The sequence below is a fragment of the Apodemus sylvaticus genome, chromosome 21, assembly GCF_947179515.1.
Source record: "Apodemus sylvaticus chromosome 21, mApoSyl1.1, whole genome shotgun sequence".
In the NCBI taxonomy this organism is placed as follows: Eukaryota; Metazoa; Chordata; class Mammalia; order Rodentia; family Muridae; genus Apodemus; species Apodemus sylvaticus.
The window spans coordinates 4,215,766-4,243,752 of NC_067492.1; the positions used below are offsets into that span (position 1 = coordinate 4,215,766).

The window sequence follows — 27,987 nt, forward strand, 5'->3', positions numbered from 1 at the left end:
CAGCCCTGACCCGTACAGGCTGGTGTGAGCTCACAGAGCAGCCATAAGCCAGACAAAGCTGTCACTGTCTGCCTCTGCCTTGGCATTCCCCTGCTCCTGTCTGAGCTCAGAACCCCACAACCCCAGGCCAGCTGTTGTACTGTGCCCCTGGGAAAAGGACCTTGCTGCTTTCTGGTCCCTCCCTTTACCCCAGTCTCCTCCAGCTGTCTCCTCATCGGTCTACAATGTTCATGAGCAGGACTCTGGCCCTGGCACACAGTAGGTAGTCAACTAAGATGTGGCTTTTGACATTGAGGTCTGAGGAACCTGCCAAATTTCCTTATTGGAAGACTCTAAGAAACCAGGAGGGCAGATACTCACTGGAGAGTCTGATTGAAAGTCAGACAAGTCACTTCCAGGAAGACTTGGGGTTACCGAGTGACTCCCCACACCTGGACTTCACACACACCACCTGTTTTCCTCTGAGTCCCAAAACCAATAAAACTCTTCAACCTCAGTCTCGTTCCCCAAGTTTCATCAGGTTATTTTACCAAAGAATTTACTTTGATAAAGTCCAAACAGACTGTAAACCCTGGCCCCCAACATCATTATTTATTGCCCAAATAAAAGTACATGAAATCCCGTTCAGAAACTGAAAGCTGTCGGTCTGCATGGAGACTACATCGCGAGGGACACAGCTAATTGTAAACCTTTGGCTGCCATCAAGCCAAAGCAGCCATCAGAACCAAGGCAGAGCTCACGCGGTCCTAAAGCGCCCCACCCTTCTCTCCTGGGCTGGGATTTTCCAACCTCACTTCTGAAGCTCAGGGCAGAGTTGGTCGGCCCTGCACCGAAGCCTACCCCAGCTGCTTGTCTACACAGCCCAAGTCATCCATCTTAAGGATTTCAAAGGGTCCTGAGACTTGTCCAGTATGTTAGAACTAAGAACTTAAAGAAAGTGTCTGGGGCACCTTCCTCTGGCCCTGACTCGGTTGGTTCAGTGCCTGTGACAGGCTCCACCCATCCTATTCACCCCCAACCACCACCTCAGGAACGTCAAAGACCTGGGTAAACTCAGTGACACCAGCCAGGGTTCTCAGGGCTCATCTAGTATCTCTGATTTTAGTTAACAGTGTCGCTTCATCATAATTAGGTCAGTTTCTCCTCTGCTGAGAAAGCCCGTAATTCAAGCTGCACTATTAAAGTGAGGCTGCCTTTCCAAATTTCCTGATTAAATTGCACACTTGTTCAGTCTCTGCTGGATATAATATAATACCTACCTGTCTCCGGATATCCCAATTATTTCTAACTATTTCCATCTCGTTTATTCCTTAATTACCTTTGGTTTCAGTGACCCATGAGAGTGGAGAAATGTAATGAGCAGAAGGAAGGCCCAACTCACTCTGAGAGTATCGGGGGTTCAGCGTGCATGTGTGTGTGCATATGCATGTTGAGCATGCATGTGTGTGTATGCATGTTGAGCGTGCATGTGTGTGTGCATATGCATGTTGAGCGTGCATGTGTGTGTATGCACTAAAGAAGAAAACTGTTGAGCTGAGCCTCTCCCCTCGGGTCACTTGCTAATCTACAGGGGTTAGGGTTAAGGTTAGACCTCCAGGCTCTGTCTCAGTTCCCACACATCGTACCATGCTCTTGTACATGCAATGGAATGCATATACCCACCTCAGAAAAATCTGCATGCCTTTCTTATTTACAAATAAAATTAGCCCCCAGGGAACTCATTAATGAACGGATGTTTTACATTTACATCTTAAAATCTAAGTCAGGCTCTTTAATTTGACAGAAAAGAGAAGTAATTATAAGTGGATTATAAATGTCTAAGGAGATAGGGTGTGCCGCGGTGTGAATGCTTGGGTCCCCCAAAATGTCATGTGCTGAAATCTTCAGCCCTGGTATGTTAATGGGATCAAGAGGGGGCTCTGGGAAGTGCCAGGTCCTGAAGGTGAAAGGTTGTGAAAGTATCGGTGCCCTTAGAAAAGGGATGTGGGTGTGGCAGCTCTGTCAGTATAAGTGTTTGCTTTGTAAACATGGAGACTGGGCTGGGCCTGCAGAACTCACACAAGTGGCACACCATAGCACACACTTGTAATCCCAGAGCTGGCTGCCAGTGTAGCCTAACTAGTAAGCTCTAGGCCTCTGAGAGACCCTCCCAAAGGAGGGGGGTGGTGTTCCTGGATATAACACCTACCTGGTCCTCTAGGTGCACACACTCAAAGTCATCATTATCACCACCATCATCATCATCAAGATCTCAGAGAGTCCTCCTGTTCTCTTTCCCTCTTTCTGTCATGTAACAGCATGGAGTTGACCATATATCCCTAGGAAGAGTCCCAATGTAGCCTGGCTATATTGGCGCATGGCCCTCAGCCCTCCAGACCTGCCTGAGAGTTGCTCCTTCTCAGTGCTTTGCAATCGCAGCACACAAGACAGAGAGCCCTCAAAGCATTCAGAAAGACACAGTGTCCTCGAGGTCTCTGGTGATGGTCTGCCTAGCCCATGGCTGAGCCAGGCAAGGCAAGAAACGCGCCTCATTTCCCTGGGTGAGCAGCTAGAAAACACAGGGGTGGATCGCAAGCCTTCCCAAGTCTGATGTCGTTTTATAGACATTATTGGTTGCTGACAGGAATCCATCAAACCCTTGACCACATGGCTAGAACAAAACTGTCAGGTGTCAGCTTTGGAAATAAGTAAAGGAAGAAAAAGATAAAAAGAAAAGAAAAAATAAATAAGAAAAGGGATAAACTCTATAGCCTTCCTAACAGTTCAGAGTGGTGGCAGCGTGGTTGTGTGGAAGACAAGACACTCAGCATGCTTCCAGAAAGGGTCCAAGCTTTCCTTTCTTCTCTGGCCATGTGTGTATTTGTATGTGTGTGTATGTGTGTGTGTCTGTGTCTGTATCCATGTGTGTATGTGCATGTATGTCTGTATATGTGTATGTGCATGTATGTGTGTATGCATGTGTGCATGTGTATGTGTGTGTCTGTGTGCATGTGTGTATGTATGTGCATGTGTGTATGTATGTGCATGTGTGTATCTGTGTGTCTGTGTGTGCATATGTGTGTGCATGCATGTGTCTGTGTCTGTGTGTGTATGCATGCATGTGTATGTGTGTGTGAGACTGTGTGTGTGCATGCATGTGTATGTGTGTGTCTGTGTATGTGTCCATGTGCATGTATGTGTGCATATGTGTGTGTCTGTGTGTGTGTGTTTGAACGCATATGTGTGTGTGCATGTCTACGTGTGTGACTGTGTGTGTATGTGTCCATGTGCATGTATGTGTGTGTATATATGTGTGTGTGTCTGTGTGCATGTGTGTGTGTGTGTGTGTGTATGTGTGTGTGTGTGTGTGTTTGAATGCATATGTATGGAACCAGAGGTTAACTTTGGGTGTCTTCCTCAGTTACTCTCCACATTTTTCTGACTGAGTCTCTCACTGAACCCAGAACTCAGTGTTTCCTGTAGTCTGGCTGCCAGTGAGCCCCAATGATCTTTCTGCCTCTGCCTTCCCACACAGGGATTATGGGTGTGTGCTGCAATGCCCACTCTTGCTACATGGGCCCTGGGGGTGAAATTTGTTTGCATGGCACACAGCTTACTGACTGACCACATCCCCCTCTGCAGCCTTCCTGTCTCTGGCCATGAAAATTAATTGATATTCCTCCCTGGTCAGAGGCTCTACTCAGAACCCTTCATCCTGCATCCTCAGCCACTACAGAACCTCCAGCTCCCAGCGATGGAGTGTTCAAGTCCAGACGTGGCAGGGCACGGAGCGGGGAGGAAGAGTCAGGGCTAACATCAACAGACCTCCTTGGAGTCTGCTGCTCCCCCTCCCCAGCTCTGCCTCTCTGCCACAGCCTGGCAGACAGCTCCACAAAGTCTGCTTCCTCTAAAGCCCTTGGTGATCTGGATGCAAAATTAGGTTGGAAGAAAATGGGAGGAGGGTGGACTTACCTGCGCAGTGAGTTCTCTGATAGCCAGGTTCAGTGATTTTGTCCTTTCCCGGAGGCTAGAGAAATTAGAAAGTAGTATTGGTCTTCTCCTTCCATACACAGGTAGAGATATACGTATAAGACACTGCCAAGGGGGCTGTCTGTCACCTGAGGAGCTGGGGAGGAGGAAGAGGGGAGGAAGAAGAGGAGGAAGGAAGGAGAAGGAAAAGGGGAGGAGGAGGAGGAGGAGGAGGAAGGAGACACCTGGCTGGGCTGACATGTTGGAAGTAACCCACAGCTAGGAAACAGATTCTGCTCTCTAAATATGCTCAACTTAGGCCACCATTAAAATCTTCAGGGGCTGGGTAAATGGCTCAGTCAGGACAGTGATTGACACACAAGCATGAAGACCCTGAATTTGACTCCCAGAACCCACACAAACAATCCAGGCACAGTGGTCTACATTGTGCCCAGCACCGGGGAGGTAGAGACAAGAGGATCCCTGTGGTTCACTGCCAGCCAAGCCTACATGGTGCGTTCTAGGCCTGTTGCAAAGACAGGTGAGACAGACCTGGCAGGGCACATTTGTACCCCAGCACATGGGAGGCAGAGACAGGTAGGTAGGTCTGTGTGAATCTGAAGTCAACCTAGTAGTCTATGTAGAGAATTCCATGCCAGCCAGGGCAAACCCAATCTGTCTGTATTCCCAAAGCAATACTGGGAGGAGTCACCTGGTTGCAGGAAGTCCTGAGCCCTGTAACCAGCTTCCTAAGGAGTGGGCCACTCTGTCAACAATTTGAAGTAATACCAGTACCTCTGCATTGAGCCTCAATGAGAGAGAACACAAATACTTCATATTTCCCAAGCATGTCTTGTCAGCCGGAATTCCTCCTCCCAGGCATATCCAACCTGCAGCCCACCAGGACAGCTATGAATACCCCAACACGTATCATCAATTTACTTAAAACGTTATGGGATGGTTTGGGGATTTCATGTATCAACCTTGTAGGTAACAGCATCTGCCACAAGGCAAACGGTTGGATATGGCTGGGAGCGGTAGCTTTGCCTTCTTTTTCTCCAGAGGGTAAACAAATTGCCAGAGTTGGTTTGAGGTTAAGCAGAGCAATTCAGTGAGAAGCTGAGAGAAGCCAGATTGAATCAGTCACCTGTGAAGAGTCTGAACCAGTCGGCCAGAGTTCAGAAAGAACTAGAAAGGGTGAGCTTATTTAGCAGTAAGCCTGTGTGACTATGATTACATCGGGAGAATGAAAGATACTTTTTTACAGGGTGTCAAGATACTTTTTAACAGGGTGTCAAGATACTTTTTAACAGGGTGTAAAGATACTGTTTAACAGGACATCAGCTTATGTGGCGAGCAAGACAGGACAGACCACTTGGGCTGCTGGAGAGATTGTGGTGGAACCTGTGAAGCACGGCTTGGTTTGAGACTCAGTACTGGCTCTGGAGCCTGAAATCCACACTTGTAACTCTTGATCAGCAATTGGTTTTCCTTCCCCTACCAGGCTCATGGGAGTCCATTCAAATTGTACAATTTTGTTGGCTTGTTTTTTTGTTTTTGTTTTGTTTTGTTTTGTTTTGTTTGGACAGGGTTTCACACAGATCATGGTGGCCTTGAATTCACACTATTGCAATGACCTTGCAACCCTGACCCTTGTGTCTGTGTCCTGAGTACTGGGATTACAGAGTACACTACAGCACTCAATGTTTGTGGTGCTAGGTCAAACTTAGGGCTTGCTGCTACTATTCAAGTACCAGCTAAGCTCCATCCCGGCCAGAACCCTCCAGCTCAGTGGCTCTCCACATAACAGAACCTTCGAGCATTTAATAGCACAGTGTAAGTGTTCCCAAACACACTCAGAAATCAGCTCATGGATTTACACATTAAAACAGACAGCAGGCTTTCTCCCTGAGTCTAAAACTGAGCTGGCCTCAAGGACAGCGCCTTTAGCAAACGTCCCACATCCCCAGTGAAAAGCAGGCCAGGTACCACCTTTCCAGGGCTGGGCTCAGTTCATCGCTCTGGGCTCTGCTCTGCCCCTCTCCTAGAAGGAAAATGAGCCTCAACTCAGACATCTCCCTGAGAGGACAAGGCAGTGATGCGGGTAATTGAATGCATTGTTTTATATCTGATTTGATTTATATTTAATTTATTTAATTTATGCTATATTACTTTTTTTCAGTAGATTTATTTTCCTAATTATGTGTTGCTCTGGCTAATATTAACATTACTTGTATCCCCGGGGGATACACAGAATGGAAGCAGCGGGGGCGGGAGAGACTATGAATCATCCACGTACATCACACCAGCAGTTTTTAAGCTATTTTTAGTAGTAAGACTCTCTGAGACGGTATCATTTCACAGAACCCAAAGTGCAACAGAGATAACAGAGGATCTGGTCTAACAGGACTGGAGCATCTGAAGTACGGTGAGCCACGCTAACTCTGCCCACATTTGGTGCTACAAGCCCACACGACAGTCCCCAGGAGCAGGGATACCAGTCGAAAATACATTACACCAGTTACACGTTGACAGGAGTTCCATGAATGTCAGTAACAAAGCTTGTCCTGTGTTTCACTAAGATAACAAATTGATGATGACAAATGAGAACTGTCCCCTCAGATCTGGGCGTGGTGACGCTTGCCTGTAATCCCAGCCCCTGGATGGTGGAAGAAGGGGGATCAGAAGTTCAAGTCCATCCTTGGCTTCGTAGCACAGCTGAGGCCCAGCCAGGCTATGCGAGATCTTCTGTCCATCAACAAATGAACCGTGAACTATCCTCCAGAGCAAAGGGCACTGCAGAGACTCAGAAGCAGTTCCCAGCTGACATCTTTTATAGACAGGAACCTCTTCATTCACATCTGTCTAGGAGGAGCAGAGTCAAGGGCTGGGGAACGTCTCGGCTGGCAAAGCAGGAGAACCTGAGTTTCACTCCCACAACCAGGTGTTTACAAAAGCCATGGGGCTGGAAAGATGGCTCAGCGGTTAAGAGGACTGGTTGTTCTTCCGGAGGACCCAGGTTCACTCCCCAGCATCCATATGGCAGCTCACAGCTACATCTACGTCTACGTCTACGTCTACATCTACGTCTACATCTACATCCTCATCTACATCTACATCATCTACGTCTACGTCTACATCTACGTCTACGTCTACGTCTACGTCTACGTCTACATCTACGTCTACAGCAACATCTACATCTACATCCTCATCTACATCTACATCATCTACGTCTACGTCTACGTCTACGTCTACAGCTACATCTACATCTACATCCTCATCTACATCTACATCATCTACGTCTACGTCTACATCTACATCTACGTCTACGTCTACGTCTACGTCTACGTCTATGTCTACATCTACGTCTACAGCAACATCTACATCTACATCCTCATCTACATCTACATCATCTACGTCTACGTCTATGTCTACGTCTACGTCTACGTCTACATCCAAATCCAGATCCAGGGGGATCCGATGCCCTCTTCAGGCTCCCATGGGCATGGCATGTATGTTGTGTGTAAATATTCATGCATGCAAACACCCATATGTGCAAGGTAAAATTTAAAATAAAATAAGATTTTTTAAAAAGCTAGGTGTGGTGGTATGTGCTTCAGGTTTGGTGAGGTGCCTGGTCTCACAAAGCAAGGTGGAAAACTATGGTGGAAGAAACCTGGGATTGACCCCTGGCCTGCACATGCACCTGAGATTGACCCCCTGGCCTCCCCATGCACACATACACACGTGCGTGAGCACCCACACACATATACACCTATCTTCACACACACAATCATGCACACATGGAGGAGAAGAAAGGAGGGGAGGAAGGGGGAGAGAGGGGAGCCTGGGAGGGGAGGGGAGAAGAAAGAGGGGCCCCCTCCATCTCTGCTGTTGTTGAAGGGAAGTAAATGCATACACGTGGGATCCTCAGCTTCCAGTAAGATTAACCTATGTGTTATTCGGATCCTGCACATTAGCTTAACAAGGGAGAGGGAGAGAGAGAGAGGGAGAAAGGGAGGAAGAGAGGGAGGAAGGGACAGAGGGAGAAGGAAGAGAAGAGGAATGCAGGAGGAAGAGAGAAGGAAGGAAGGCAGGGGAGGGAGGGGAGGGTTGTTTTTCTGTGCAGTGGTCCTACCACACAGACTCTGTCGCCCCAGCACACAGCTTTATCCCCAGAGCTGCCTGTGCAGAAGTCTGACTTTCGTACAAAGCCACAGGGAGTATAATGTCCCTGCTCCGAGTCTTTTCTGTCTCTCTCTTTTTTCCTCCCCATGCCACAATTCCACAACCTTCCTTATTTAGCAGAATTTAGTTTAAGAATGAGGGCTGGAGAGATGGCTCAGCGGTTAAGAGCACTGACTGCTCTTCCGAAGGTCCTGAGTTCAATTCCCAGCAACCACATGGTGCCTCACAACATCCTAATGAGATCTGGCTCCCTCTTCTGGGGTGTCTGAAAACAGCAACAGTGTTCATTCGTATGAATAAAACCTAAATAAATCTTTTTAAAAAAAAAATGAGACTGTTCTCAAAGCATACCGGGAATAACAGGAAGGGCCTAGGGGCGGCGACACTAAGCACAGAGGGAACGAGGACTCAACCCACTTGACCTTTTCCGTCCCAAAACAGTATGACCTCACTGCGGATAACGTCACACGTCACCAGCAGGTCTGTGGGGCATGGGTGACAGAAGTACCCTGAATTCCTCCAGACCTGAGATAGATCACTGAGGCAAGACAGGGTGGATACACACATCAGGACTGTTCCTTACAGTCTTGTCAAAGGCTGCTTAGCTGACATCTGTGCTCCTGGGAAGGGCAGTGTGGTATAGTGGTCAGAGACACATGCTAAGAGGCAGGTGTTCAGTGCCCATGTGGCAGCTTTTGGTGAGTGTGTCCCTCTATCCACTTGGGTGGCAGGGCAGCCTTACTGCTGACAGTAAGGACAAACAGAAGACACACAGGTCTGTGCTGCCAGCGATGGGTAAAGCTGTTGAGTGAAGGAGGGAAAGATCTCCTAACACATCACCTGGACACCCAGCATGCCTGTGTAACAGCAGCTCATACTTCACAGAGCTCTGATGGAAGTCAGGTACACACACTTTAACTAGAGAGAAACATCCTGCTTAGGTCTGCCTTGCTAGCCAGTGAAGAAGAAATAAAAGGGCCACAGTGAACCAAGCAGGGAAATACAGGACTCTTGAGCCTCCTCTAGATCAGCGAACCTGTGGGTCATAACCCCTTTGGGGTCACATATCAGATATTTATGCTATGATTCATAATGGTAATGGAATTACAGTTATGAAGTAGCAACAAAACAATTTTATGGTCAGAGTCACCACAGCATGAGGAGCTGAATTGAAGGTCACAGCATCAGGAAGGTTGAGAACCACTGTTGTAAATGCTTCCTCTGGCTTTTGAAGAACCTTTTTGGTCCACCTCCTTTCTGGTTCTCTGAACTCTAGCGCCTTTGCATCCAAACTTGAGCTAGGATGCCACACTATTTTAGCCTGAGGTTTATTCATAAAACCCAGTGTTGCCAACACAGCCAAGTAGGGCTAGGATATTGTATTATAAAACCATGACCTGCTTTTTCTTTCTTATGTATCTGACTTATTTTTTTGAGACAGAATTTCACTATGTAGCCCTGGCTGATCTGAAACCTACTATGTAGATCAGACTGACCTTGAACCCCCAGAAATCCTCCAGACTCTATCTTGTCAGAACTGGGTCATGAATTCTCTTTAATAAGATTCAACTACACATAAGCTCTCCTGAAAGTATAATGAATCGGGGAGTGAGGCAATGCACATAGGTCTCCCACCTCCTCCTGCAAGTTTCCTGGGCTAGAGGCACCTAGTAAATGCCTAACTTACTGGATTTTCTAAACTCTCTGAATTTGATAGTTTGAGTAAGAAAGTGCACACACACCCATGTATACACATGCACACACACACATACACACATGTATACACACATGCTCATATATATGACCACCCATATGTTCATATACATGCACATATGCACGCATATATAAAAATGTACAAAGATACACAGACATAAGCATACACACACATACTTATAGCCATAGGTACACACGCCTCACAAACATAGGCATACACATATATACATGTAGCTATAGCTACACATACCCATGCTGTATCTCTGTGCCTACCGTCACACTAGTAAACTGTTCTATACTTCTCAAGATATGGCTGTAGCTATATCCACATCCACCAAAATCAGAGCTTTATTTCCTTTGTGAGTGTGTAAGTGTGGTGTGTGTACAGTATTTGTGTGTGTGCACGTGTGTGCAGATGCCTGTAGAAGCCAGACGTTTGACATCAAGTGTCTTCCCCAATCACTGTTCATCTCATTTTTGGGGACAGTCCCTCATTGATTCTAAATTCCTCCAACTTGGCTAGGCTAGTTGGCCAGTGAGTCCCGAGGGCTCTGCTGTCTCTGCCTCTCTAGCGCTGAGATGCTAGGGAGACACTTTTACAGGAGAGCCGGGGATCTGAACTCAGTTCCTCATGATTGCACGGTAAGCCTTTCCGCACACACACACACAATTAACTTGGTTATTTATTTGTTTGTTTGTTTATTTTAGCTTTTCCAGATCCTCCACGTGTCAGTTCAACCAGGTCTTTTTATTTCTCCAGCAACTTGGATGCACAGAGTTACATTAAAATTCTCTCTTCTGGCTGATTGCTTTTTTCCAGTTTTCCGTCATTATCACCTCGAGAAATGTTCAGCTGTTAATGATGACCTGAACTTTCCTTCAATCCTTAAGCAGAAGCTCTGGGGAAGTATAGAGTCTGGAGGAATCCTCCAGCAGAAAAACAGGCATCTCTGATCAGATGAACCCTTCCCCAGAGGCCACTGAAGATCCCAGGCTCCAAAGGCTGCCTCCATGGCTGCCGATTGGCCAGCAGCATCAGAGCGGCAGAGCCGGACGGAAGGTCTGGGTTCCCTCGGTTGCTCACAGGGGAGCCTGGTCTCTTGATTAACCTATGTTTTATTTCTCCACCTCTCCCTCCACCCCTCTTCCCTGACTCCCTGCTTTTTTGGAAAGTATAGAAAACCGAGCCTTGCTGGGGGAAGTGCATCCCTACCTGTGGGCTTTGAGGAGGTGTGGCCCCGCCCTACTTCCTGTTCTCCTTCTCCGTTTCCTGTGCCTGGCTGAAAGGCGACCAGCCAGCTTCCTGCTCCTGCCTATTGCCAGGTCTTCCCCGCCATGGTAGACGCTATCCTTCTGAAACTGTAAGCCCTGATTTCCCTCGAAGTTGCCTTTGTAGTTTGACCACAGCAATGGAAAGGTTATTACAGTGGCCCCAGGTGCTAAAGGACGGTGACCTCATGATTCTGACATCCCTGGAGGCGAATGTGTGCTCACCACGTACTTTCTTGGCATATTTTCACCCACCTCAAGAGTTCTTAGAGAGTGAAGTGTTGAGGAAATGAGGGAGGAAAGAGGGAAAGAGGGAGAAACAAAGGGCAGGGAAGGAGGGAGAAAGGGGAAGGAGAGAGAGAAGGGGAAAAGGAGAAAGAAATAGTGGGAGAGATGGGGGAGGGAGGAAGAGAAGGCTGGAAAGAGGAAGAGGCTCTTCCACCATAGTCCTGGCATCAAGAAGCCTCATATTCCTCCAGGTGACGTCAGGTGCTTTGGGGCCCAGGAAGAGAACCCACTGTCCCTGTCAGACCAGGCAGGTTCCCCGGCAGGGACCACAAACGGAGCTCAGAAGTGAAAGTTAAACAGCAACTGGCCCTAGAAATGGGGGTGCATGCTGGAGACTGCTCCCTGCCTGAGGGTCCCCTGCTGTACTGCCCTGCTTGGTAGGTCGGTACCACCTACCCTCATCTCCTGGGTACAGTCCTAACACAAGGTCTCACCCTGACTGCTTCCACTCACCCATCTTGAGGATTCTCTGCCACAGCTCCCTAATTCGGGAGCCTGTCTTCCAATGCCACCCTTGCTGTCTCCCTGGGTCTCTCCACTCTAATGTGGTGTGTATTTGAAGGACAGAGATGATGAGTTTTGTGTACAGTCAGTTGTGACCTGCTGGCTTCTGCTAATTCAAATCTCACTTGCAGGAAGCCCTGGCCCAGTTGTGGGACCCTGACTTCACTGTGATCCCCAAGGCCACTATTTCACTGCAGAGCCCCTGGTCAGCCTGCTAAAGAGGAAGGAGGCACAGCAGGCCTGGCTTCTGCCTTCCCGGCACCCTCTGCAGCCCAGCTGCGCTACAAGCATCCAGACCCTCCAAGTGAAAGCCAGCCAGATTTGCTAGAAGCAGGGATCGGAGTGTTTCACAGTTTACGCCAACAGTTTGTTAAAAAAAAAAAAAAAAAAGATGCGACATGTTTCTTCCAAATGCACAACCAAGAGACGGGTCATCCATGAGCCGCCAGAACACATTTCACACGAAGCATGAGAAGTCCCAGGAGTTGAGTGATGAAGGACCCAACCACAGGCCACCATGAGCAGCCAAGCATCCCTGAAGAGCGCCAGAAAGCCTTGCACCCGCCTGCTGCTGTTATTACTACAATTACCCTCAGCGAGCTATGCAGGGAGCCAGATGTTTGCTAGCCGAGGTCCCAGGCTGCCCTCCCCTGGAGTGTGAAGCACAGCCGGAGGGGCGGGGCGGGAGGGGGTTTGGGGGATACAGCTGGCAGCACTGGAGAGCAATGAGCTTGAATCATCCACCCCTCCCCCTCGTATGCCAGATAGGCGGGACCCCTATGCAGAGATGCAGCCCTCGGGAAGGAGTGGAAACTGGAGGCACTTCCTCACCTGAAGCCATGCTCCTCTGTCCCCGCCTTCCTCATGCCTCACCAGCCTGCTCACCCTCACAGCCCAGCCGCACGACCTGCAGCGCTAGCTACTGTCTGGGATGGAGTAGCCTCGGGGTGCTTCCAGCCCCTTGCATCAGAGGAGGGCTTGTGAGACAAAAGACAACTACCAAGGCTGGACAAGGATGACTCCAGCTAAGGACACTCACATGGTGGCTCGCCACTGCCTGTAACTCCAGTTCCGATGCCCTCTTCTGACCTCTGTGGGCATCAGGTATGCATGTAGTGCACAGATATACAGGCAGGTAGAACATTTATATAAATTAAATAAAATAGTATTTTTCAAAAACATTTTAAGACGAGTTGGAGCTTGTTTTGAAGCCCAGGGGTTGCGATTCCAGGCAGGACCCTCACTCTTGTTTGATTTTCATTTTTAATTAGCATGTGGTGTTTTCAGACACACTTAGCTTTGCTTGTTCCTCCCTGCCCCAGTCCTTACCCCCGCCCCCATCTTGTAAACACCAGCAGGAATGAAGACATCCCCAAAGAGGCACGTAGTTCCCTTCCTATGGCCATCAGATTTTGTCTAGGAGCCTCACGCTGGGAGAAGGAAAGGCCAGAGCCATCCTGAGACCATCCAGAGGGAATTTGTCCCTTAGAGAGATGTCACATGGTTCTGACATCTTTTTTGTTGTTGTTTTTATTTATTTTTTTTTATGTATGTGAGTACACTGTAGCTGTCTTCAGACACCCCAGAAGAGGACATTAAATCTCATTACAGATGTTTGTGAGTCACCATGTGGTTGCTGGGAATTGAACTCAGGACCTCTGGAAGAGCAGTCAGTGCTCTTAACCACTGAGCCATCTTGCCAGCACTGGTTCTGAGACCTTGTTAGACTACTGTGCAGGGCAGACTGGAGCTGAGAGGACGTCAGTGATGGCCACCTTGACCAGCACTGCTTAGCTGTGGCCACCCATGCCCTCTGTAAGACCAAATCTCCTCCTCTTAGGACCCTCACAATCGACTTGGGGGGTCATTGGACCTCACTGTTCTTTCAACAGCTCACACTGAATAAATCTCTCTCTGCTTTGGGGATTCCTGTCCCTCTATCTACCCTACTGAGGACAGGTGACTCAGCTTAATTAGTCCGTTATGGCTGCCAAGACCCACACTTTGACTCTAACAATTCCAGTAAGACTCTCAATGTTACCCTCAACCCAACACTCACTACTGGAACCCTCGCTCCCCCACACTCCCATTTCCATCCCCCCCACCCCCATGCCCTGGTTCCTGGAGAGCAGCAGGCACTACAATTCTCATTTCCCCAACGAAGTCTACAGGACTGGGATCCCAGACTCCAAGATACCAGAAAGCTAAAGAAGGCATGTGCCCAGCCTGTAAAGGGTACCTTAACTAAATATACTCCTGCCCCTCACCTCCTCAGCTCACACACTCCTTCCTTGGAAAGCAGGGCCCCTCCCCTCCCCCCCCCCCTGCCACTCAAGAATTATTAGCCTCAGCCTGGCTGCAGGTCTGAGCTGCAGACTGTTAATTGACTGTGTGATGACCCACCTTCCTAAGGTGGACACATGCTGCCACCAGGGCCCAAGCTCTCCTCCAAGCCCCTGCCACACTGCTGCTGCTCATATTTAACAAATCTACCACCCTAAGAGACGATCACCTCTCCCGTGTTATATGCATTGCCTTACCTTTGACACACCCCTTCCCGGCTTCCTGGCCTATGACCTCACTCCCACATAAATACACATATATGGAAATCAGATGCTAGGATGCACACACAAGAGAGGACTTTCTGGGGCATCACTTAACATACCGTTCCCAGTTCCTTCTACTTCCCTACACATTCTGAAATTTCATTTTCCTCTACAGTCTTTAGTCAGGATTTTTATTCCTGCAGGAAACATCATGGCCAAGAAGCAAGTTGGGGAGGAAAGGGTTTATTTCCCTTACACTTCCACACTGCTGTTCATCACTAAAGGAAGTTAGGACTGGAACTCAAGCAGGTCAGGAAGCAGGAGCTGATGCAGAGGCCATGGAGGGATGTTCCTTACTGGCTTGCTTCCCCTGGCTTGCTCAGCCTGCTCTCTTATAGAACCCAAGACTACCAGCCCAGGGATGGCACCACCCACAAGGGGCCCTCCCACCCTTGATCACTAATTGAGAAAATGGCCCACAGCTGGATCTCATGGAGGCATTTCCTCACCTGAAGCTCCTTTCTCTGTGATAACTCCAGCTTGTGTCAAGTTGACACAAAACCAGCCAGTACACAGCCAAATAAAAGCCCATTATCGAGGTTCCCCGGGCTCATTACCCGGCAGAGCCACAGTGATCATGCATGTGTATCCCTGTGGTAGGAAGCAGTCTCTTGGGTCAATGCCTGGAAGGAAATATTGCTGGGTTGTTTGGGCTTTCCATATTTAGTTTCTCAAGAAGCCTCCACATTGATCTCCACAGCGGCTGCACCAGCCTGCCCTTCCGCCAACCGTGAATGAGGGATCTGTTTTCTTGACAGCCTCAACATTGTCTGTCGCCCTTTCTCTATAACAAGTCTGACATTTCATGTGGCTTCTGTGTTTCTGTGTCCTGTCAACTTCCTGGCTTGGGACATCCTGACCCTCCTGGGCCTTAAATGTTGTCTCCTTTGAGCTGCTACAATGATGGGTGCCAGAGGGGAGATGGTTTCCTCAGGGGTGAGGTCTCTCTCAGGTTGGCCTGCTCCTGTGGACGACCCTGTGCCCACATGTATGCAGACAGAACTTAGGGGATTTAGTGTGGGGGAGTTGTTGTTGTTGTTGAGGACTTGGAGGGGACAGGTGAGAGGTAGCTATGATCAAAACACACCCTGTGCATTATGAATCTCTCAGACTCTCAGAGAATATTTTTTAGAGTAGTTAATGCCCATCAGGCCTCAGGCCAGCACAGGTCCCTGAGTAGCATGCTGGGATGACCCTGTTCTCAGCAAGCTCCTGGGTAAGTTCTGGCATGGTCCACCTGCTTGGGGCCAGAAAGCACCTCGAGTCTACAGCTGGTTTCCATTGATGCTGTCTAGTGTGTGAACGATAAAAGTCGCCAGGCTGATATAGCCAGGTGTAGTGATGAATCCCAGAACTGAGGAGACTGGAACCGGAGGACTGGCACAAGTCTGAGGCTAGCTGAGACTAAATGGTTCCATTGTCAGTCTCTCAGTTCATCCAGAGATCATAAAATGCACATCCCCACAGGCAGGGTGCAGAGTGACCCAGCAGAGCCCTCAGCCCCCACCGGGCATCCTCCCTGCCCTCCACGAGCACTTCTTCCCACGTACGTAGAGTGTATTCCCCATGTCTCCAAAATGAGATCTGAACCTCTGAAGAGCACTGGGAAGATCAGACCAGCCTGAGCTACCTACACAGTGAAACCCTATCTCAAGTCAATCAATCAATCAATAGCTAACATCCTAGTAGATGTGTAGATGTGTATTTCATAAGCCCCGCCCCATGTAAAACACAGGAAAGACTCACATTGTGATAGGTGAGACACCAGGTTTGAAAATCCTGAGCACATTTTTCTTTCCTGTTAAGTCGTTGGGCAAATTGTAAACTTCTCTTTTAATTATTAGCTTTCCTAATATTCACTATCTGGAAAACAGACAGGAAGGCAGATGCAACCCACGGAGTGAAGGCACCAGTCATACGGTGATGGCTTAGCCACCAACAAGCAGCAGCCCAAGGTCACTCATTCATCCCATTCACCCCAGTCTGTGAAAACACTGCTTAAGTTGTCCTTTGTTTAGGAGATTATTTTTTGCTTGTGCATATGTACATACACATGCACACACACACAAGCCAGAGAGAGAGATCGGGCATGTCCCTCAATCACACTCATAGGGTCACTGAACCTAGAGCTAAGCTGGCTGGCCAGCAAACCTTAGAGATCTTCCTGAGTCTGCGGCCCCAGAAAGGAGGTTAAAGGTATGTATGTATCCCTGCACCCAGAGTTTTACACGGCTTCTAGAGATCCAAACTCAGGTCCCCATGCTTGTGCAATAATACTTTTTCTAGCCGAGTATCACCGCAGCCCAGGGCACAGTCTTTCAATGTCAAGTCCTATCCCTTGAATAGAAGTGGAATCTGTGTCTCCAGATGCTTATCTTCAGCAAAAGCCAGTATCACTATCTCTATCTAATTGAATCCCAACGTAAGAGGGGAGTGAGGGAGGGAGGGAGGGAGAGAGGGAAGGAGAAACAAGCCAGCCCCTTAGAATGGTGGAAACGGCCTCTTGGAGAAGGGACATCACTGACAGTTAGGGATTAGGTGGACTGAATACCAGATAACTCCCGGGCGCATGGCTGACCCTGAAGGCAATGTAACATCAAAATACCTCCACCCCTTCCACTTAGCAAACAGAATGCCTGAGAAGGACCTGGGGACAAGGGACAGTAAAGCCACCTCAATAACCGGGTGAAAGAGGTAAAGCTGGAAACTCGGAAAGTCGCCAGTACCTCCTGAGGCTTTCGGGTGGCTCCACGGGGAAGGCAGCCTGGCTGGCAGAGGTCAGGGTCTCTCCCAAGGCCTTGTTGACCTCCTGCAGCTGGCCTGGGGACATCTGGGCCACCAGTGCCATCAGGTCACAGCCCTGCCAATGGAGCAGCGTCTCCTGCTCCTCCAACTCTTGGCTCCGCCGCCTCCGTTCCTCTGCCTCCAGCGCAGACATCCTTGCTTGGAGAGCTTCCATTTCCTTCTGCAGAGAGAGGGGGAACAGATTTCAGCCATTAACCCTGCTCTGCTGACAAGGAGAGCGGCTAAATGATAGGGGGCCCATATGCGCCGCAGTCTCCAAGCCCACCTACCCCACCCTTCTGAGGCAGGCAAATTCCAGAAGTTTGCTGAACTGGAAAAATCACGCCAGCTTTATGTTTTTGATGAGCAGGCAGGAAGAAAAACATCGCCTTCCTCCCAAGCATTAAATATGGACAGGTGCGGGCCAAGGTTTTGATTTGATAAAACCCAGTGACTGGTGTATCGCTGGCTTCCCTTCTGGTGGGCAAGTGTGGGTGCTAACAGCTCATGCCCCACACCGAGACGCCAGCTGTGAGCCAGGAGGAGAGAACCCTGTCGCCAAACACAAGAATGTAGGATGCACAGAAAGACAGGGGCCTTGGCTGTGTCACCAACAGGTTTGAGAGAACAAGTTGCTGTCAGGTCGTGGAGTCTGATGTCCTGTAGAACGTCGGACAGTTTAGCTCCCAGGATCAGCGAGGTGACTCTGTCAGTCAAGTGCTTGCCACGCACGCATGAGGAGCTGCCTCTGATTCCCCGGAACCCACGCAAAAGCTGGGGTCCCACAGAATGAGTCTGTAACCCCAGCTTAGGGTAGGGGTGCAGAGACAGGAGGACCCTGGGGACTTGCCGGCCAGCCAGTCTAGCCTAGTCAGTAAAATCCAGATTCACAGAGAGACTCCGTGTTAAAAATAAGGTGAAGGGAGATTGGGGTAGCTATCCAACATCAACGTCTGTCCTCCACATACATGTATGTTCACACACATGTGCCCACATCCAAACACACATGTAATTTCCACTAATTGACCCAGAATCTACATTAATCCATAACTATTATCTGTCTCCAGGCCAACGAATAAATAAGCAGCAGGTGACTGAACAGCGTGTGCTCGGGGCTGGGCAGATAGCCATCTCGCTGCGTAGGAGTCTGAATACAGCACCAGGCTCCGCTGAGGGACACGCCCCTGTTCCCTCGCTGTTCCTAGCTGATAAGAGCACAGCTTAATTCCTGATATCTCCCTATCTCCCGAATGTTCTCTCCACCCACAGAGCAGATTCTCCACAGCTAATACCTCCTGCACCCACCTGCAGTCCCAGAGGACAGGGATGAGCTCAAACACTCCCACCCAGAACTTCCTGCTGGCCCGCAGCCTCTGCGTGCTCAATAAGACCCAGCGGCTCTGTGTCTGCCCTTGAGATCCACACCACCCACCACCCACCCACCCCCCACCCACCCACCACCCACCCACTACCCACACACCACCCACCACCCACCCACCCCCTCCCTGACTTTTTTGTTTATTTGTTTTGTTTTTGTTTCTCAGAGACAGCATTTCACTTAGTAGCCGGAGCTAGCCCAGGACTCATCCTGTAGCCCAGGCTTGATCCTACAGCAATACTTTTGCCTCAGCCTCCCCATACTGGGAAGACAAGCTCAAGTTGCCCTAAGCTATAGTAAATGAAACATAAGATTTATCATGTCTGCCATTTTATATGCTCAGTTCAGTAACATTCGGCGGACACACAAACCATGCAAGCAAACTCCCCATCCAACCACAAAACTCCATCCCATTAAATACTAATTCTCTGTCCCCTGCCACCCTATCCTTGTCCCCATTTGTACCCCACCCCCACTCTCATACCCGACCCACTCCCCACCCCACCCTCATGCCCCACCCACTCCTCACTCCACCCCACCCTCATATCCGACCCACTACCCACCCCACCATCATGCCCCACTCCACCATCTCACCCCACCCCCACCTCCTTTCCCCCTCTGGGGATCTGGTCCAAGTAGACTATTACAGTATCTATCTTCCACAACTGTCTCATGCCGCATAATACAACGTCCTGGACATTCACCTTCACCATGTCCTGCAGCACAATGTTCTTCCTGAGTAAGCTGAGCCTCAGACCTTTGCAGCCAGAACACATTTTGCTTCTCTATCCAGTGATGGCCTCTTGGGCTGCCATCAGCTCTAGTGACCTGATCTCATCCGGCCTGGGCTTTCCTTTCAGGTGTGTACCAACAGTGGGATTGGCTGCTGGCTGCTAAGAACTCTATTTTCAAGTGTTTGGGGAACTGCAAGACTGTTTTCCCTAACGATCCGACATCTTCTTCTTTTGATTTTTTTTTCATTCTCGTGTGTGTGTGTGTGTGTGTGTGTGTTAATTTATTTTCCATTTTCATGTATGTGTGTGGTGTGTACATGTCTGCAGGCGTGTGAGAGCCTGTGGGTATGCATGCATGTGGATGTTAAGAACCACATTGGCTGCCGTTTCCACTGTCCGCTGAAACTCTTCCCACGAATCCCTGGTGCTGCTGGCTTCACAGGACCCAGTTCCTGCTCCAGGCTCCAGGCTCAAGCAGCCCCAGCCCACCGCCTCTCTGTCCCTGCCTGTCTCACCCTGGGGCCTCAGAGTTCTCTCTCTCTCTCTCTCTCTCTCTCTCTCTCTCTCTCTCTCTCCCTCCCTCCCTCCCTCCCTCCCTTTCTCTTTTTCCCTCCCTCCTTCTTCCTCTCCCTCCCTCCCTTTCTCTCTCTCTCTCTCTCGTTTTTGTTTTTGTTTTTGTTTTTGTTTTTGTTTTCCAAAACAGGGTTTCTCTGTATAGCCCTGGCTGTCCTGGAACTCACTTTGTAGACCAGGCTGGCCTCGAACTAAGAAATCCACCTGCCTCTGCCTCCCAAGTGCTGGGATTACAGGCCTGCACCACCACTGCCTGGCCTCATTCAGAGTTCTAACCCTGGACACTTCCTGGCCAGATGTCGCCACTACGGATGAGCCAAGCATGGTCTCTGCATAATACCTCCTGGTCATTACAGATGCCTCCTCATACCCAGGCTAGACTTAAAACCATGTCCCTTAACAGTTGTTTCCCAGAGTCCACCATGGTAGGAATTCCCACAAAGCAATCCCAAACACACCAACTTCCGCGCCAACGGAGAGCAGAGCCAAAGGTCCTGACTCCCATAATGCTGTGCGGCTGCAAGCCCGCCATGTGCGAAAGGAATGGCCGCTCCACCACCTCCGCTTTGAGTCCTTGTGCTGCAGTGAAGCAAAGGCCCCCTCACTGGGGAAGAAAGGGTCCGCTCCCTCTCTGGAAGATTCAGTTCCGCTCACCTGCAGTTGCTGTCTCTCTCGAATAAGCCAGTCCCGCCTGGTGATGGGTGCAGGCGGGCTATCCTGGGCGGTTGTCCTCGGCTGTCCCTCAAGTGGGGCTTCTGGATCACCGCTGCCAGCCCTTCAAGTAACAGACATGCATTGGTGCAGGTGTGGAGAAATGGACGTGCTCAGGTCTAACGTAGTTAGTGAGACTGTACAAAGCTCCCTCCCTCCCACCCACCCCACCCCCGCCACAGGTCATCCGGGCGCTCAGAGGGATGGAATCCCTAATGTAGATTTCTGCTTCGACTAGGATCTGTTGGGGCCTGTTTTTCCCCTCCATCCAAGTTGCAACTATCAAGCCTGTACTTGTGAGTGCTTTAGCCGTGACCACCCTGGCTATGGACACCTGGCACATAGCCCAAACTAAACTGTGCTGGAAGTATAAAATACAATCTAATTTAGAAACGCCACATGGGGCCAGGGAAAATGCTCACTCGGCATGGACGAAGCCTCAGGTACCGTCCTGTTTCTCCCAGTTCTCCCCTTCTGCCACATCCCACCCTCCTCCGTGGGAAAGTCCCTGCAGGGCTCTTCCCAGCATGGCACAGGCAGAACACAGTTCAGAGATCAAGGGCACAGTGAGAACTTAGCTTTGCCTTTCTCTGTCTTTGTACTAACCCAGCCCTCTGACCCTCACAGCCTCCTCATGCTGGACTGCATAAGGAAGGCAGTAAGGCACCCTGTCCTTGGGTGGTTGGCAGGGCCCTCCAGCATCCTACCACATGCACCAGTAAACTGAAGGCTGGACCTGTCTAGTGGGCACAGTCCTACACGGAATGAACATGGATACGAAGACTGTGGCACAGCGAGGCTTCTCCATGTAACATGATTCGAAGACACCCCGGCTCCTAGCCATCGTGGAAAGAGAGCAGAGGCTTCTTCAGGACTCTGAGCTGCCACAGGCTCTTCAGTGTCAGAGGAGGGCAGAGCTCCTCTCGGCTGATGTCCCCAGTGAGTCTGGGCTCAGCAGAGACCTGCTGGATGGCTTAATGAGCCCACAGCCTTACAGGGGAGTCATCCCATCCCGCCTCCTACTGTGCTGGCTCAGCTCTCACCCTCGGTTACCTCCCAGCTCGCTTGGCGTATGCTCATATTAGTGTCCTCAGATTTCTTGAACTGATGCCACCTGGGTTGAGGTGGGAGCTATCGTAGGAAGCCAACACAGAACTGAAATATCAGCTGCGGAGGGAAGCTACAGGTGCATAGCTGGGAACTGTGTGTGGTGCTTAACCCCACCCACCACCTAACCTGCAAGGAAAGCCCTGTGCTCTAAACAATGCTCCCGTCTGTCTCTCATGGTCCAATTCCAGGGACAGAAGAGATCCACAGAGAGCCAGGGATGTCCCCAAAGCAAGGACACGTTTCTGTCTTCCATGTCTGGTCCCAGAGTCTCCCTCTGCTCCCTAGCCTTTCCTTTATGTTCCTTAAGCCTCTGTATGTGATGAACCCTTGTGGCAGAGCAAACGGGCATCGCCACTATAAACTAATCAGTATGTAGAATGAGCAGACCCTCAGGGGAAGACTGGAACACACAGCGGCACGGGATGTTGGGTGGGCCTGAGATCTACGATTCCGCTCTCAGACTTGGGCTTCCACTAGGACATGCCCAGTTGTGTGAAAACTTGCATCTTTCTATCTGGTTTCCTTCCCATCAATCGCTGAAGGGATGAAACCTATCCATAAAATCCGATAGTAAGTCACAGAGAAAAGTACAGCAGGGAAATGCACGGGCAACATCTTTACTCCCTGATAACATCCAGTGATTCTCCTTCCCGGGCCCTGTGTGCCCATGCCAATCAGATGGTTGCTATGCCCTGCAACACTGCAGTCTGACTCAGTGTCTGCTTGAGATCAAAGAGTTGTATGCTCATGAAAGAGGAGAGGAAAGGCGGTGCATGCCACCCACACTTGCTTCTGAGGTCCCAACCTCTGCACACACAATACACAAGCGCGCGCGCGCGCGCACACACACACACACACACACATGCACACACATACACACACATGCACACACACGAGTGCACATACATATACATTCACACACGCATACATGCACACATAAGCACGTGTGCAGTTAGGTGACATGTGTGACAAGTGTGGTGTCCATATTATTGAGGAGCCAGAGAGAAGTCACGTGGTATGCAGTGAGGGAAAAACAAGGTATAAATGAGAAGATTGCCAGTCAACTGCTATAGTTGCCGAACACTTTTGACAAGAGGAAATTTTCCTTCAGCTGGGTATTGACCTTCTTCTAAACCTGGTGTGCCAAAGAGGTTGAACTTCCTCCCATTGTTCCAGAATCAGAAAAGAGAGTTGACAAGAACAGGCCTAGAAGTCCTTCCTCCTAAGTCTGTGGGGTAGGTGCCTACACCTGCTGCTGCACATGCAGAGCCCCCCACCATGGGCTGCCACTTTAGCCCTTCCTGCCCTCCCCCTGGTCAGGGTGAAAGGTGGACATACTTCCTTCGCACTGATTGGATCAAAGAGGAAGCACCTGCTACCACCATCAGAGGTCAGAGAGCCCCAGCACCTCGAGAATTGGGGTTTGTTTTTCCAGGGTACACAGCTGTTCAGTTTGGGTTCTCCTGACAGACGGGCCTGAGGCAAGGATCTCAGTAGCTTGTGTTTAGAGAAACAACCAGACACTAGAGGACAGGATAGCAGCATAAGGATCCACAGCAGACAGACGAGGCTAAGAATCTGACCTATGGTGGACATCTCATAGTGACAGGACCATGTGGGGTAAACGTGGAAATGTTCCCGTGTCTGTGCCATCCACTCAGGACATTACAACAAAGTGGGAAAGTGCACTGCCAGACTGGAAAACGGCAGTTCTCAACCTTCCTAATGCTGTGACCCTGTAATACGGCTCCTCACGATGTGGCAGCCCCCGGCCAAAACATTCTTTTCCTTGCTACTTCATAACTGTAATTCTGCTAATCTATGAATCACAATGTAAATATCTGATAAGTGGCCCTGTGAAAGTGTCGGTCAACCCAAAGAAGTCATGGCCCACAGCTTGAGAATCACTGTTGGAAAAGCTAAAAAACACCTTGCACCAAGGAGAGGAGAGGCGTCCACCCCACCCTGGGACAGGCCCCCTTACTGAGCAACAGAGATTAACACCTGAGAGATGGGGGTGGGGTGGGGTAGGGTGGGGTGGGACTAACGGCCACTGTCAGAGCTACTCAGTGACCCTCAAACCCTAGTGACCTCGGGTGCTAATATAAAGAGTTCTGGGGGTGACAAGCTTACTTGAGAATTTGAACAGTAATTTAAAACTATGGGACAATAAAAACAAGTAGATTAAGGTTGCTTACATCCCCTTAAACATGATCTCTAGACTCTAGTTCTTAACCCGAAAGGTTGAAAGACCTCCTCCTCCCACGGCCAGACTGACAGGCTCAAAATCTAAGGGTCTCAAGAGACGCCCTAGCAGTTTGAATATGGGAACATGTGTTGCTTTCATCAGATTCTCAAAGAAACACTTGATCCCAGATCAAGTAAAAAGAAACTTATTTGAGTTACTAATCTGTGTTGAAAGCTGGCCGTGTTGACAAAACTATTTGATTTCTGCGGGGGGGGGGGGGGGGGGGGGGAGGGGGAGTCCCCAGCATTTAGAACAGCCCTCTCCCCGGGACTCAGGGCTGAGCTCCTGAGAAGTTTGCATCCAGGGCCCCCTGGTGGTCATTGTGAGGACTGCAGGAGCGTCTGTCTTAAGGGTCCAACTGACCCTGGTGGCAAACTTTGCAGGCCACGGAGAAGCTGGCACACGCAGAGGCCAACTTTAATTATTAGTAACTATGTAGCCACATCCACGTGCTCTGTAAAAATGTGATAATGATGAAAATGTCAGGCCATTTCTAGCTATCATAATAACAGGACAGGTCAGCTTGACTAAAGAAAAACCAGGAATAAAAAATAACTGAAGGGAGAAAAACCAGGTCCCTTGCTCTCTGGTGAAGAGAGCAGAAGTGCAGTGGTCGCAGTCAGCTAGTGAGGGGTAGAGATGGGAGCAGAGCAGCCGTTCCCAGCCTCCAGCCCTGGGCTGTAGCATCAGAAAGAAGCCTGGCTGAAGAGATGTTCTCCCTCCAGCTCCCCCACCCCATATTCGCATATATGTTTGCAAACCTGTACAAACATGGACATGTATGTAACTCCTGCACCAAGTGAGTTGGAAGGGTACACAGTGTAGTCCTCCTCTGGGGACAGTCATCCTTTAGAATGAGGGGCATTCAAGACAACAGACTGAAGACTCAGAGCTGAGAGCGTCACTCAGGATCCTCCAGGCTGCCTCCGAGAGACATGACAGACAGGGGGAGGGTTGGGGGAGGGGTGGCTTCACTGTCTTGGAGGATGAGCAGCCATTAGTGACTGCAACTGGATTCATGGGAGATTGGAGAATTGAGCAACATTCCTCTGTGTGGGCAGCTGATGCCAGTGCTGGTCGGTATTGGTAAGGCTGGATCGCCGCAGATGCTTTGGGGGTCACACAGAGAGTGAGGTCTATCCTGAAAGCCCAGGAGCCACTGCTTCCTGCAGGGTTCTCCTGACTGCCTTGGGGGAAATGGATGATGTCCCAGAGTGGAGTCAGGGAAGCCAGCTAGGCCAGAGGCTGCTGAAGTAGAGAACAGGGGAGGCCTTTGGGCTGGAGACTGGAAAAGTGACAGAGAATGACAGAGAGACCACAGAGGTGACCAGAGCTAGCAACCCATGAGTTAGAGGGTCAGAGGATGGAGATCTGAGGTGTTCCTGAGGTAACTGGAGGTAGAAACCATGAGACAAGGGACCTGGGAGAAGAGGAGGAGGAGGCATGAGGCCGGGGATAAAAGGTTTAGCAGGGTTCCTTTTTAAAGATGGTGGGTGTGGGAAGATAGCTTGGGGGATAAAGTGCTTACTGCACAAGCATGGGGATGAGACTTCAGACCCCAGAACCCACACAAAAGACAGACAGGCTTGAGGGCCCACATGTAATCTCTGCACTTAGGAACTGAAGATAGGGTGATCCCCAGGAGATCCGGCTGGCTAGACTAACAAAAATCGATGAGATCCAGGTTTAGCAAGAGATCTAACCTCAATAAAGTAAAGAGTAATCAAGGAGGACACTCAGTGTTAACTTTGGGCTTCTGTATGCACACACATACATGTACACATGCATGCACACACATGTATACACATACATGTACACACATGCAAACACATGTACACATGCATGCACATACATACACACATACAACACAGGCATACACATACCTAAACATGTACACATGCATACACACATACAACACAGGCATACACATACATAAACACACATGCACACATGCACACATGTGTACAGATATATGCACACACATGTACACATGCATACACACATGCATATACACATGCAAATACATGTACATATGCACACACATACACATATACCATGCATGCACACACATATAAGAATGCATATATACATGCACAAATACACAGGCAAAACAAAATTTGAAAGAGTGTCTTTGGCAGGGTTTTCTAGAGGCACAGAACCAAAAGAATGCACTATAAGAGGGAATTAGATTGGCTTATACACTAGGCTCTGGCTTATACGACCATGCTGCCTGTGTGCTGCAGGGGCAGAGAACACAGTCACTGCTCAGATCACAAAGCTGGACACCTCAGCAGTATCAAACCAGAGCTGGAAGCCTGGGAGCTCCCTGGAGAGCTGTGAGTATTGCGTCCATGTCAAAGGGCCAAAGAAGCTAGAGTCCAAAGTCAGCAGAATGGCTGCCCAGCGCGTGCACAGAAAGCAGGGGAAGGCACGTGAGCTTTGTCCTCAGCCTTCTTTCTTCTCCTGACCATTGCCCCAAGTGTCAATCATCTCTGGAAATGGCCCCAAAGCCTCCTGGGTGTGTCTCACTAGTACAAGACATCTCTTAATGCAGTCAAGTTGACAGGCAAGACCAACCATCACCAATAATAAGTTTACTTAAGGCAAGGATGAAACCATAGAACCTCTGTAAGGGATTCATGCAAAGTGAACGTGATTGTGTATCTGAGACAGGCCAGAAAGAATGCAGGGTCCTGCAGAGGTAAGGATATCAAGGAGAGACTACAAGGAGAGAGACAAGATTGCAGAAACAACTAGGACAGCCAGTGACGCCAGGGAGGCAGGGAGGAGAGAGGACACAGCCATGAGTGGAGATCTAAGAACTGAGGGGACCAGAAGCCTGGGCTTACAGTAAGAGGAACAAGAGCTCAGCAGACAGAAAGCCACCACAGACCTGTGGGGGGGTGGGGAGTGGCAAAAGCAGGGACCAATTAGAGTGGAACTGGAAAAACAGACATGAGTGCCTCCCATAGGGAAAACAGAGCAAGAAGGCTGATAAAGCTAGTGCCCACATTAGTGTAACAGCAAAAATTCCTGTGCTTGGTAAACTGAGACAGGACAATTGTAAATTCAAGGTCAGCTTGGGCTTATGGCTCTGTCTCACACAAAAAGAAAAAAAAATAAAGTGAGTTACTTAGGAAACACTTAACTATCGTGCAAGTGTTTATGAAACAAGAACTTGATGCATTGAAAGGGCAACTGGGGTCTAAGACAAGAAACAGCCCAAGGAGAAGAGAAGAGTCAGCTAGGAAGGCCTCCATGTGAGGCAGGAAGGGGGACTGAGAAATAAACCTCCCATCGGATAACAGAAGTGTGGAGATGGGGCTCCTCCATGTGAGAGGACAGTGTGTGAGTTTACTCAACATGCATGTACTACAGACATGCGTGTATTACAGAAGAACACAGTGAAAACACATGCCCCATCACATGCTACTCCCAAAACAGAAAACTGGCCTCCTCATCAAGACAGGTTCCAAGGAGACACAAAGATAATGTACAATGTCATGGGCACCTAGCAGGAATGGGCCATGCAATCCTGTGATCGCTGAGGCCAGTTGGCAGTGGGAAACAAGATGCAGTTGCTGTGACTGCATCCAAGCCTACCTATGCAGATGCCTACCTAAATCCTGATTGTGCTCACAACATCAAAAACCCCTGTTCCCTTTCAGGCTTTAGCCACAGGATAGGAGACACAGGTAGGTGAGAGCAATGGGTCTCAGAATTTTTCAGATGTGCCCGGCATTAGATCCATGCCAAACCACCTGACTCAGATAATATGGGGCTCAGACTCCAGAGTTCCCCCAGATGATACCAGACGGTAGCCAGGGCAGAGGACCACTGTGTTTGTCCTCTGTCCTGTGCTAGCCTATCTTCCCCATCACCTTGACTGGCTTCTTTCTCAAAGAGGACCCAACTAGACCTCCCTCTAAATGC

The 27,987-nt window shown here is 49.5% G+C and overlaps 1 protein-coding gene across 2 annotated transcripts in view; it reads right to left on the reverse strand.

Moving 5' to 3' along the window:
- Disc1 (DISC1 scaffold protein) overlaps window positions 1-27,987 on the reverse strand; it is a 211,066-nt gene that overhangs the window by 111,117 nt on the left and 71,962 nt on the right. For both annotated transcript variants that reach the window (XM_052166730.1, XM_052166729.1), the window contains exons 5-7: window positions 20,640-20,760; window positions 17,243-17,481; window positions 3,952-4,006 (exon numbers count right to left, since the gene is read on the reverse strand). In XM_052166730.1, the coding sequence (XP_052022690.1) occupies window positions 3,952-4,006; window positions 17,243-17,481; window positions 20,640-20,760 (415 nt within the window). The remainder of the gene's footprint in view (window positions 1-3,951; window positions 4,007-17,242; window positions 17,482-20,639; window positions 20,761-27,987) is intronic.